This window comes from Pinus tabuliformis, chromosome 9, assembly GCF_031772625.1.
Source record: "Pinus tabuliformis cultivar Carrire ecotype Pingquan chromosome 9, CPIR1, whole genome shotgun sequence".
Taxonomy (NCBI): domain Eukaryota; kingdom Viridiplantae; phylum Streptophyta; class Pinopsida; order Pinales; family Pinaceae; genus Pinus; species Pinus tabuliformis.
The window spans coordinates 623582201-623595785 of NC_142307.1; the positions used below are offsets into that span (position 1 = coordinate 623582201).

The window sequence follows — 13585 nt, forward strand, 5'->3', positions numbered from 1 at the left end:
TTATAAAATATTTTTAAAATATTTAAATAATTAAAAATCTTTAATTTATATATATATATATTTTGATGGTTGTAGTCAAATTAGATTGTTTTTTTCCCTGAAAATCATAGAAATTTCAGCTATATTTTGATAAAATTATGTAGGGATTTTTGTAAATCTAAGTTAAAATTGTCAAATTTTAAGATTTTGAGTGCCTAAGAGGTTTTTGATGGTGCTAAATCCATTTCCACCATCAAAAACATTATTCAAATACGGTTACTGCAAGCATTTTTTAAATTTGTTTAACCAAATTCTAGTAGCAAACATTTTTGAAATTTATTTACCGAAATTCTGATTACTTTTGGCTGTCCCAGCAATTCCTCCACCTACTCCAAATTGATGTATTAAATAGACGTTATAAGGGATGAAATTGGTTCACTATCACTTCATTCAAAAAGTTCACTATGTGTTCATGACACTAATGTAATTCAAAAGAATAATGAATTAAAATTTCTTCACCTTGAGTTTCTTCTTGGAAATTGCGCTCAAAGACTTTTAAAAAATCTTTTTAAACCAGAGATATCTAAAAGACTATGTTAATATCAAAGTTTCATATCATAGTTTCATTTTATCTAATTGTATAAATATTAATTGTGCTATTTTATATAAATGATTTTTTTAGTAAAATGAGTCTGTATGAGGAGAGTAGTGTAGTATTAATGTGAAAAATTCTCATCATTTAAATTTCACACGAGTGTATAAATTTTTCATCATTTAAATATATAAATCAAATGAAAAAAAAAACAAAAAGATACTGGTAATTAAATTCATCTTTAATTATAAAAATATCAATAATCCATCTAATAACAAAAAGATACTGTTAATTAAATTCATCTTTAATTATAAAAATATCAATAATCCATCTAATAATTATGTGTAGAAAATGAGTAAAATAATATTTTTGTATTGCATTTTTATATCAGATTTATTATTATTCAAAAACTATAATATTAACCTGACTTATATATTATAAATGTTTATATGATATTTAAATACATATGATATAGACTTTCGACTTATATAAAATAAATAAAACAAAATTCAGGAAAAAAGTACCTGAAATAATTAAAATATGCAATGAATTAAATGTATTCCGGGAAGGTTTATCTGAATGTGGAGGCCAAGAATAAAGTAAACACATTGTTTATTTTTCATTATCTTTTACTTATCATTTATGTATGGTTACAAAAACACCAACTAACCAAAGTAAATAACATTTATACCATAAATCAACATGCTCTCTCACTGCCTCGTTACCTCTTTACCAGAGCAATCATTAAGGTATACTCTGTTTTTTTTTCCCTCGACTTGGAATGGATATGAGGCCTGAGACAATATGTCGAAATGAGCTTGCCTAAGGTAAAGAAACAATAAACAACGGATCAAGATAACTCTGCAACAGGACAGATCATTGTTCATTCAAGGCTCCAACGGAAACGATCCAGCGCAGTCTTTCCCTCTAATCCCTTGTCCCAGAAAGCTGTCAAAAATTCTTCAAACTTATATCCTCTATACACAACTGGCCGCTGTTCATTCACCATGGTCGTTGCAGGAGCAATAAAAGCATCGTTTCCAGGAGCATAGAAAGTGGGAATTGATATGCGCGGGGTGTACATATTGGTTACTGCTCGATGCTGGACGCTCCTAAATCTCCCATTGCTCACAACCTAATACATTCATATCACACACTGATCAATTGAATGAATATTAATACTATCAATTTCTTGCATACAGAGAAAACTAAGTATATGCATCAGCTCATTCTTTCTAACCTGCAGCTGATCTCCCAGATTGACCACTAACCCATTAGCTATGGGTTCTACAGCAACCCACTTTTCATTTCTGAATACTTGCAGGCCACTGACATCGCCTTGCATTAACACGGTGAGGGCGCTTCCATCTGAATGATTTGGCATACCAAGAGTAAGATCTGGGTTTGGGCATGAAGGATAGTAATTTAAATTCATCACTTGGCTATGTTTTCCAAGAAGTTTATTCAAGTAATCGGGATCTAACCCTAGAGCCTCTGAAATTGCAGCCAGCAGCCTTAATATCAGTGCTCTCACCTCACCAGCGTACTTGCCCCCAATATCTCTGTAACAAAACTCAAGCCAAACCAGTTAAACTTCTGCATAGTGGGTTGCGATGAATTGATTCTAGGCTCTATGTCTTAGATAAACTTTTGGTGATAACCTGTAGGCTGCAGGTTTTTCAGGCCAAGAGCCGATGAATTCTTCCAGAGGATGACAAGGCTGCGTGAGATAATCCACCCAGTTGAGAACTTTGTCTTTCCCAATATTGAAGCTTGTATAAAGCCGGACTGGCTGCTTTGCGTCCTCTGAGTAGAGGCATGCTCGGTCTTCCACTGGCATTTCGTAGAACTCTTTGGCTATCCCCATCATGCTTTTCATGACATTCTCTGCCACGCCATGGTTCACTATCTGATACCAACAACTAAAAAATGAGACTTTACCCACTCACTGTATCAATACCGGCACCGCAACAGAGATTCATATACTCAATAATCTGCAACTTTGATAATAAAAAAAAGCAACCAAACTATAAATATTCGAGGGGAGGGAGAATTGTTGGGTAGGGATTGAGGTGTGTACCTGGAAGAAACCATCCTCTTCACATGAACGCCGGATTTCATGTATTACTGTTGTTCTGTTGGGGCCGTTGAGATCTTTTAGGTCTATCACAGGAATGTTCTCCGAGTAAGAAATCTGAGACATCTGTGGGCGTTCATGGGGAGGCAAGATATATCTGTCCTGCACCTTCAGGTTGTTTATTCCATTGGACATGAGCTTTTCAATAGCACTGCTGAGCTGTTGGGTTTGCACATCCATTGTGGAAGACATCTTGCTTCAATGCTGATCTGCAAATGTGGGATATGGGAATTTACAGAGGTGAGATAGACTGGCCAGTGGATTGAATTTTGTTTGGTTGAGGATTGAGATTTGTCCACAGCCCAGGTTTTCATTAAATATTATTACGTTTGAACTTAATAGTGGTCATTTCACGTGAATCAATGGCTTGACTATAAGGCTCTAGGCTCTGGATGAGTCCAAAACCCAAGTGACTTATGAAATACTCATCCATATTTAATATTATGAAATTGGTGTTGTTTATTATTATCAATTAGTATTATTTATCAAAAATTTTGGTGTTATTATTATTTTATAATGCGGAAGTGGTGAGTCTATGATCCCTGTCACTGCACATGGGCGGCTTCATTACCCCTTTTCCTTGCTCGACTTACTAAATAAATCTTTTCCCCGCGATTTGATTCTCCTTTAAATGGAAAGCCGTGATTATATAACGTTACTCATCAGCATTTTAAATTACAGTGCGGAAAACACCACGCAACCAAAATGTGGTTTTTAATTTTAAAAATATATTTTTTAAAGTTAAAAGGATTACTAATTTTAATATAATTTTTATTACTATATATTTATATTTATATTTAAGTTGTAATTATAAATAGATTAAAAAAATAGAAGTGAAAACATTATTTTAAGAATTTATTATTAATATTTGTATGGATATAATATAATTATCTTGTGGATCCTTGGAGGTAGAGTAGAAGTTGATTTTAGTGGTGTAAATGTTACTGGTTCAAATCTTAGTGAGCAAAAATCCAACCATCATCCTAAGGGTTGGTGTGGCCTCGCTGCAATCCCTCCATAAGATTTTTTTTTATTTTTTTTTTAAATTCTTTTTCTTAATATTTTATTTTTTTAATTGTTTTAATTTTTAGAAGATATTAATCAAAGGGGATTCCAAATTAGTGGTTATAATGAGCAAAAAAATGATCCATGGATCTGGCCTAGGAAGAGTTTCTCACAACTAGAGGTTGGAGAACTTCCTTTTTTACATCACCTCCCTACTTTTGCAAATCTTGATGGTTCTTACATCCCATGTTCATAGATATGGAAATAAAGTTGCAGAGCATCTAGCAAATGCAGGTTGTTCTATCCCAAACTTTCACCTTTGCAGACTCTGGAATGGCACTCCTAATACTCGACTATTGTAGGAATGCCAAGCCTTGATAATTAAAGAATTTTCATCCCTGAATGTGGTGATTCGAAATAAAGGAGGATAGGAGGGCGACATTGTCACAGTCACCTCAGAATTAATTGAGGGCGATGTGCCACCAACTTCCCTCATATTTGTGATGTCGTGGTTGGCATGGAAACTATTAAAATGGTAATGAATTAATTTTTAGGATGATCCCATCCAGGATGCAGTGATTTTTTTGGTAGACTAGGTTCTAGATTCAGAACGTTTCCTACTACACTCTCATGTTGGATAATGATGGTCCTCTCAGCTATTCAATTTGATTATGTTCATGAATTTCCATCCCCTGCCAAGCTGCTTTTTTATCTCACTTCTCCTAGATTCTCCTTTGAAAGCTTCTGTTTGTGTGTTGTTCATTGATTGTTTGGTGGAGATGTGCTTTGCTCAGTTCCTTTCTAGGTGAAGGACCAACCCCTCCCATCCTGTGTCCTTACATCATCTTTCAGTTATAATTCAGGTCTTCTCATTCTTATTATCATTTTATGGTTAGTGAGATTCTGTTGGTTAATATTGCAACTTGGTGGGTTTCATCTTGAAACCCAATCTTTAATCAACTCTTGTTGTGCATCATTCAAGTTTCTATTTTGATGGGTGGTCAATGTTATGAAACCAGCTCACAAAAAGATAGAAAAGATAGTTGGATGCCTTAGAATTCAGCCTCTTCGAGGGGGCAACCTCCTTTGCATTACACAAATAAACAATTCATGGACGATACAAATGAAAATACCTCCTTTCTATATATAGGAGTCTAAGGGGTCATAATATAATCAGAGCCGACATAACAATAATAATGTAAGGGCATAATAATAACAATAGCGGGCTTCTATGGGGCACAATAGTAACAATATGGGCACTACATGGGTACATCAATATAATAAGGGGGTTGTACTAATAACAATAAGGGGTTACACTAGTAGTATAGGGGCCTAACATGCCCCTCTCCTTCAAAAAGGGTTGTCCTCAATGCTTGAGTAGTTCTTGATGCTTCTGTATAAAATTCTTGTCCTCCCATGTGGAATCTTTAGCAGGTAAGTTCTTCCACTTGATGAGGTACTCTGAAATTGATCAATTTCGTAGCTGTCGGGTTCTTGTTTCTGTGACTGCTCCAGGTTCCAATATGATTTTTCTTTCCTCTTCAATTTCTGGCAATATTGTTTGAATTGGGATCTTTTGCAACTTTTGAATAAGTGGCCATACTTCTTCGTCCTTCTTCCATTCATCCCTTGCTTCGTTTATCCAATCTGGTTGGATAATAGAAATAGCACAAAACATTATTTCAACATCCTCATCCTTTCTTGAGAGTGAATCTGCAACAAAATTTTGCTTCCCTTTTCTATAGATGATGTCAAAGTCATAACCCAACATATTTGTGACCCATTTTTTTTGTTCTTCTAAAGATAATAGTTGTTCTAAAAAGTATTTAAGACTATCATGATCCATTTTTATCTTGAAGTGTCTTCCCATTCGGTAAGGTCGCCATTTCTTAAGTGAATATAGTATTGCCAACATTTCCTTCTCATAAATACAGATGTAATAGTAAAAATACCCAATCACCTACATCAAAACATTTTTCACTACGATGTTGATCTACCTGTTGTTTCATTTGATTTTGCACCAAAGTGGCGTTATCCTTTAAAAGTTGGAGAACTTGTTGTTGATGCTCGATGCGATCTTTCACTACTTAATTACCTTTTTCTTCTTGATATGTCCTTCTATCTTTAGAGTTTGAGGAGTGGTAATTTCTTCCAATCCTTTACAAGATATGGTCAGATTCATTTCTTGATGCTCGATGTGATCTTTCACTTCTTGAACATTTTTCTTCTTGATATGCCCTTCTATCTTGATAGTTTGAGGAGTGGTAATTTTGACCAATGAATTACAAGATATGGTTGGATTCATTTCTTCTTTCTCAATGTGATCTTTCACTTCTTGCACCTTTTTCTTCTTGATATGTCCTTCTATCTTGAGAGTTTGAGGAATTGTAATTCTTACCAATGCTTTACAAGATATGGTCTGATTCATTTCTTCATTCTTTGGGGTTGGGTCCTAGCATATATCCTCTTCTTTTGATGTTTCTTGATCCTTTTCTTCCTCCTCTTCATACTCTATGTAAAATAATTTCTTCTTAGCACACTTATGACCTTTAGTTCATTTGCTATCACAATTGTAACAAAGCCCTTTTTCTCTTTTTTCTTCCAATTGTTGTGGTGTAACCCTTGTAGGTTGTGGAAGGCTAGAAGAAACAACACTTCCATCTTTATAGTTGTGAGGGATAGACTTCCCTGTTGCTATAATTTTACTTTGCACTATGTAACAAAGCCCTTTTACTCTTTCCTATTGTTGTGGTGTTGCTGTAAAAAAGGAGTTTCTCTTTGTATCCTCATAATGTGCTATCATTTCTTCCATGAAAATTGACCACGTAACAAGTTGTTTACGAGAACAAAGCCCTTTATACCATAAAAATTGATCTGTTTCTAAATATGAAGATGCAATACATACCTTTTGTAACAGTGGTACACCATGTAGATCAAAATATTGCTCCATCTAAAGTATCCAATTTACCGGATCCTTGCCATCAAACTTCCTCATCTTGCTTTTTCTTGATTTTAGGAGCTTGAAGTTGAAACAACTGTAACTCTGTATTTTCGGATCTTTAAGTTCTGAAATTGCGACCTACAGTAGCCCTCTGCGTCCTCTTTCTAATGCCACTAGTTTGATCCAAATTGGATTCTCCAAGGAAGAGTTATGCCAAATCTCCCACAGTGACTTGATTATAGACTAGTTCAGTATAGTGAACTTGTACGATGTGCCACGTGTCATTGTTTCGACCTTTGGCTTTGAAAAATATATACAAGAAACTACAATTCGTCCTCTTTCTGCACCTTACGAAATTTCAATCCGATGTTCAAATAGAAAGTTATGACGATTTTCCCCAGGTCACCTGTTTCAAATGTAATTCAGGAGTCTGCAAAAAGACCAACTTTATCAGATCATATCTCCGCAAATATAGCACAAAAAGCTCTAAAATTTATACCCAAGGTTTAGTGTGATTTCGTATCAAATGGGTTTTTTGTTTCGCTTCTGAAATGTCACAGAAAAAAGTTTTAGCAAAAATTCCATGATGACCTATTAGGAGCAGCAAAACCCTAGAATCCAAAGCTCTGATACCAAATGTTATGAAACCAGCTCACAAAAATATAGAAAAGATAGTTGAATGCCTTAGAATTCAGCCTCTTTGAGGGGGACACCTCCTTTACATTACACAAATGAACAATTCATGGATGATACAAATGAAAATACCTCCTTTCTATATATAGGAGTCTAAGGGGTCATAATATAATCAGAGCCGACATAACAATATTAATGTAAGGGCATAATAATAACAATAGCGGGCTTCTATGGGGCACAATAGTAACAATATGGGCACTACATGGGTACATCAATATAATAAGGGGGTTGTACTAATAACAATAAGAGGTTACACTAGTAGTATAGGGGCCTAACAATCAAGGTCAAGGGGAGGTTTGACTCTACTTTGGTTTGTGAAAAAAATGACAAGGGAATGAGGGCCCAATCTCAAAGAGAAGTGGGTGGGAGAGGCTCACATTGAGGTTTGTGTGTGGGAGCTAAAGTCCATTCATTTGGTTGGCTCTTTCACATGTAGAAATCTCTTGAAATGCAACAAAATATAAGGGTGATAAAGGAAGAAATCATAACAAAATGTGATTGTTACTCTAATTCAGAGGTCATTTCCATAGTGGATAACTGGGTCCCCAATTCTAGTCACAAGTAAAAGTGTCATAATCAATCTTTTTACTTGATCTATCTATATTGGTAGCTTAAATCTCCCTTGTGTAAATCCCTCCTAGAAAGGAATGACATAAAATATGAAATCTTGTTGATGATGGATGCGCTTCAACTATATTTTAGGGATATGGAAAAGTTCCCAGCAAGGATTTAAGTTATCATTGTCCCATGGTAAAGGGCCCACTTCTAATAACTTTGTGGATCTAGTGCCAATTCAAGTGGACATTTTCACCTCCTCCTAGTTCTTTGAATGGTTGGGGGATTTAAGTTATCATTATCCCATGGTAAAGGGTCTACTTCTAATAACTTTGTGGATCTAGTGCCAATTCAAGTGGACATTTTCACCTCCTCCTAGTTCTTTGAATGGTTGGAGGATTTAAGTTATCATTGTCCCATGGTAAAGGGCCTACTTCTAATAACTTTGTGAATCTAGTGCCAATTCAAGTGGACATTTTCACCTCCTCCTAGTTCCTTGAATGGTTGGACTTTCTTCATATATCTCTAGTTACCTAGTTGTTCTTTGGTTGTATAAGTTGTTACTTCCAATCTATATATTAACTCTTAGTTAATTTTAGCTATTCAAATTCAAGCTAATAAACCTTATTACTATTTTGTTTTTGTAACTATATATATATATATATATATATATATATATATATATATATATATATATATATATATATATATATATATATATATATACAGACAAAAACATATCAGACATTTACATTAAATAAATATAATATATACCTTTTAAAACACATATATAACCTATATACCACACATTTATAATATATATTTACAAGTTATAAAGGAGGTGCCATAAAACATGTGAAAATGCTCAATACTCGTGTCATGCTATCACCAATCAAACTGATAACTCCTTCCAAGAAAAAGATGAAGACATATTCAACAATCGACCATCACATTCTCTAAAAACGTTATTTCTCGACCATCACATTCTCTAAAAATGTTATTTCTCTATACAAGTAATTTAAAGAAATATGATATCAAACTTGTAGATATTTCCTATTTGAGTATGGTGGAGAAATGCATTCAAATTATTGGAAACCTATTTTATTATTATATTGAATATAATTTTTTAAATCATATATGTTTTGTTATTTTTAATATATATATATAAATTTGGTTAAGGAATTAAAAGTTTTTCTATTTTTTACTTTTTATGATGTAATGGATAATATTTGAATCCATTTGGTAAAGGATAATTTTTTTTTTCAAAAGATATTGAGTTTGGCATTAGATCTTTTATCTTTTTTCAAAAGTTTGATCTTGCTTGCTAAAGCCATGTTAAGGAGGTTGATATTTTATTAATATTAGTGACTCAGAGTTCTAAACTCACACATCTTTCTTGTCAACTCATGAGGGTTATCATGAATAGATTCATTAAGCATTATACGACTTTATCCTTAAGCTAATTCTTGGATCCATTACAACCTCCACAAAAATTCCCAAAAAAAATTGCTTTGGTATCAATATGATCCATAAAATGCTATGAATGTTGCACTGGAATAATTTATCATAATAGATCTAATAAAATACTAAAATCTTTATTGTATGGGTTAATTTTTCCTTTATATTTCATATTCTTCAATAGCTAATTTTTTTCTGCTTAAATAAATGAAATATGAGAAATAAATATATAGGAAAAATACACACACATTCACAATAGAAAAAAAAAAAAAAAAATCTTAGAGAAAACCTTACAAGAAAAAAATATGCTAGAAGGTGAGCTTATTCTACTCTCTTTTCATTGGTATGAAAATATGCAAGTGAAAAAGAAGAGGTACTTTCTATGGTGTTATATCATACTTTTGGCCTATAAGGATGCTATACAAGTTCAACCTCCCTTTTTATTCTCTCTAAATTCTCCCTCGCAATTTCTCAACTCATCATGGAACACAATAAAATAACATGGAATTGAACCCCTACTCCTACTAGTGGCCTAGTGTTTAACACGACTCGATAACCAACTAACAATAGATTTGACTTCTTCATCTCTCAATAAGAGCTATGATTTTGGACCTAATAAATTCTTCTTGAAATTACACATGTGCCTATCCTCATATGTAAGAGTAATGAGAGCTAACATGGCATCCTCTAATGCCATGGTGGTCAACCTGGTAGGTAAACTTAAGGGAGTCATAATTTTTGCATGTGAGCTTTGTTTGACATGATTCTTATATTGTTAGAAAACATTTTTAGTATAGAAAAATGCTAGAGTTTCTCATGTAAGGAAGAGTTTTTAAATCACAAAGAACATTATTTAATGCCTCAAAATGGCTCTAGAAGGTTTTAGACACCAATTCTCCAAACTAGGGCCCACCATTAAAATGATCTTGCAAGCTTAGTTCTCCAAATTTTTCCACTATGAAATCATAAAGATAAATGAAAAATAATGTAGCGATATAATCTAGAGCACAACTCTCCATTTACGGAGTATTTTTTTTCCCTAAATGTGTTACTGAATGAGGTGACACAATTTTTCCTCTATCTTATTGTTGAAGTACCATTTAGATTTACGTAGAAATTTTTCTTTCAACCCAATTTTCCAAAAGTAAAGATGCCCCTATCTTGTGTTTGTATACCTCTTCTTCAATATTGAGGCATCTACCAACTTTATTTAAGCATCTAGTGATAATCTATCTATCGAAGGTAGGACCTACCCCTCCTCTTGATCCAATGGTGAAGGCTCATATAGTCTACACATTCACTATTAAGTAAATTTTCATATACAAGGGTATATTGAGTTTATGGGTGTTATCTCCCACCTTTTCCAATATATTCAAATGATCATATCACAAAGACTTGATATTCTTACCAATATATTGCATTAATTGCATGTTTAACTATAACCATACTATGTCTCCCACTCTAAATGAATTCTTTATCCTATGTTGATTATGCATGGCCTTATTTTTTCGTGTTACTTCAACATCTCTTGTAAATGCAAATGCATTTTCCTAATCTTGTCAAAAAAAATTTCTATTCGTACATCTCCTGTGATGTCCTCCCTTATTCCTCCTTGCTATGGATATATGATATTGAAGGGTAAAGGTGGAAATTATCTCACAAATATCTAAAGCAATATTCAAAAGGTGACTTACAAGTGGAAATGTTGATTTCTCTATTGTAGGAGTGTTATATATAGATCATATTTTCATCTCAATTATTTGGATGTCTTATGATTGGAACTCCTCAAAAGCTACACAAAACTCTTTTTGACTAATTTTTTCTTCCCATCAATCTATGGATGGAATGTTCTTGACCTATTCAACTCCATGTCTAAATTCTCCCACAATATAGTCTGAAATGCACTACTAAATCCAATGTTCCTATCTAAAATTATTCTCCTCGTTTTCCCAAAATGTACCCAAACCTACTTAAAGAAAAAAATGATTTTTTTTCCTTTGATGGTTTTTTACAAGGAATGAGAATGCACATATTGCTAAACCCATCAACTACCACAAATGGTTAATCATGTCCCTTCCTAGTTGTTAGTAAACCTCCTAAAAAATCTATGGAAATGTTTTCTCATGGAAGAATGGTTATAAGTAAGGGATGGTATAGACCTTTATTCTTGTTACTAGGCTTACTGGTATAATAAAGTATACATTTTATAATTCCCCATGTTGTTTCATTTTTGCCCAGAACACATACCTTTGTAATTTGGAAACTATTTTCCAAACACCAAAATGCCTTGCAACCTTAAAAGTGTGAGCTTCTCTAATAATTTGCAGTTTCTCATCTTTAGGAACACAAAGTTTACCCAACTTGTAGAGCAACCCACTATGAAGATGATATTCAAAATTCAGTTGACTTGTTACCATATTCTACAAGACTCTAGCTATGTATCTACTAAAACAACTCCTTGAGAATCTCATATTTTATGTATTTATATTTGTATGCATCATGGGTGAAATCTTCCATGTGCATTAGAGTTCCAAAAGCTATAATTTTTTATGTAGGTGGCCTTGAAAGCATGCATGCTAACCTATTTGTGTTATCCCTCTTGTATTTTCTGTCTAGATGAAATTATCATAATATCTCCATCCTTTTGTAGTGTTTGGTATACTATATCTTACTCTAGCCTTGCATATATTATAATGACAAGTGATCTGTTTGAACGATGGTCTCATTAACCATCAGATAATGTTTCCACATTTTTGGTAGCTTTTGTTAAGGCACAAAGCTCCTTTTGATGGGTGGGGTAGTGGAGAAAATATCCATGAACTACTACAAAATGATAGAATACATGCCTTCCTCTTTTCATAATGACTGATTCCATGGCATACCCACTTGCACCCTTCTCCACTTCAAGGGGATTTTGCAAGTTTGGTAATATGAGAATTTGTGCTTGACCAATTTTTCTTTTTATCTCGTCAATGGATTTTACTAATTTGTCACCCGTTGGAATTATTTATTTATTTTTTTACTATTGTGACCTTTAGTGGTGTAGTTACTACTACAAATACATTTATGAACATCCATAGGTACTATGCTACCCCAACAAAACTCATAGCTTTAGCGATATTTCTGAGAAAAAAACCACTTCATGGTGGTATCCATATTTATGGGACGTATCGTAAGATCTCTTCCACCAATAACATAGCCCATATACACCAAATACAATTACAAAAAATTTCATTTCTTGAGGTTTTCTTATAGTTATTTCTCCTTCAAAATCTCTAACCCCTGCATCAAGTGTGATATGTGCTTCTCCTAGAAAACACTCTAAACTAGAATATCATCCAAATAAACTATAAAGATGAATTTAGATGTGGATGTAATACAACATTCATTAGTCTCATAAACCTACTTAGTTCATTACAAAAACAAAATGGCATGACCAACCATTCATACAAATCTTGTCTAGTTTTAAAGGTGTTGTTCCAGGTATCTTCTCCTTTGACTTCAACATAGTGGTATGTTGATTTTATATCCACCTTAGTGAAGTGTTTTAGGTGCTAAAAACAATCTAATACATAATAAATCTTAGGAAGACAATAGTAGTTCTTGATCAAAACAAGTTTTTTGTATAGGTAATCTAGTGTCTTCTCCATTCCAAAGGGAGGAATATTGCAGCATATGTCTAACTCACGATGGAATAAAATACAACTTCTTAATATTTTCTTACTCTTTAGTTTTAGATGTAGTAAAAAAAATTTGTTACCTTATTCTTTGGAGAATTGAGCTCACTTCAAATAGATCATTGGTGGTATTTCATTTCATATGTTTTTATTTAATTCTGCAAATAGTCTTTTCCTTTGCAAGTTATACCCATTTGATTTTATCAATGTTTACCAACAAGAAGAGTTGTGATTTGTGGAAAATGAATAGTGCATAATTCATGTATGATTGACCTTCAATTACTTAATTGTTTCCTAGAGTGATTGAGCTAGCTTTGAATTTATGAAGTGTAATGTGTTTTTTCTATGCAATTGTGTTATTGTTTATGAAAGCTTTCTAAGAATAAGAATAACAGTTAATGGAAAATTATGCATGAAGATAACCTGCTAACAACAAGATTGCTACTTAATAGTATGATAGGAGCTAAGTAAATTAAAACCAATATGATTAATTAAGCTTTGTTTTCGTTGATGAAGTGTGGTGTGTTTCATTTTATGCAACTGATTTC

General features: G+C 33.2%; 1 protein-coding gene across 1 annotated transcript; it reads right to left on the reverse strand.

The window, feature by feature from the left end:
• Nucleotides 1–1204: 1204 nt before the first annotated feature.
• LOC149150148 (protein DMR6-LIKE OXYGENASE 1-like) lies at nt 1205–3015 on the reverse strand. Its single transcript, XM_089440658.1, has 4 exons — nt 2652–3015; nt 2233–2480; nt 1812–2133; nt 1205–1706 (listed from the first exon to the last, which is right to left on the reverse strand). The coding sequence occupies exons 1-4, from the start codon at nt 2898–2900 to the stop codon at nt 1455–1457; spliced, it is 1071 nt and encodes a 356-aa protein (XP_089296784.1). The 5' UTR covers nt 2901–3015; the 3' UTR covers nt 1205–1454.
• Nucleotides 3016–13585: the final 10570 nt, after the last annotated feature.

Coding starts and splice junctions, on each gene's coding strand:
- LOC149150148 (XM_089440658.1), bottom strand. CDS start 2,900: ATGTCTTCCACAATGGATGTGCAAACCCAACAGCTCAGCAGTGCTATT. Junction 2,481..2,651: donor AAGAGGATGGTTTCTTCCAG/GTACACACCTCA, acceptor TGTTGGTATCAG/ATAGTGAACCATGGCGTGGC. Junction 1,707..1,811: donor ATCTGGGAGATCAGCTGCAG/GTTAGAAAGAAT, acceptor TGAATGTATTAG/GTTGTGAGCAATGGGAGATT.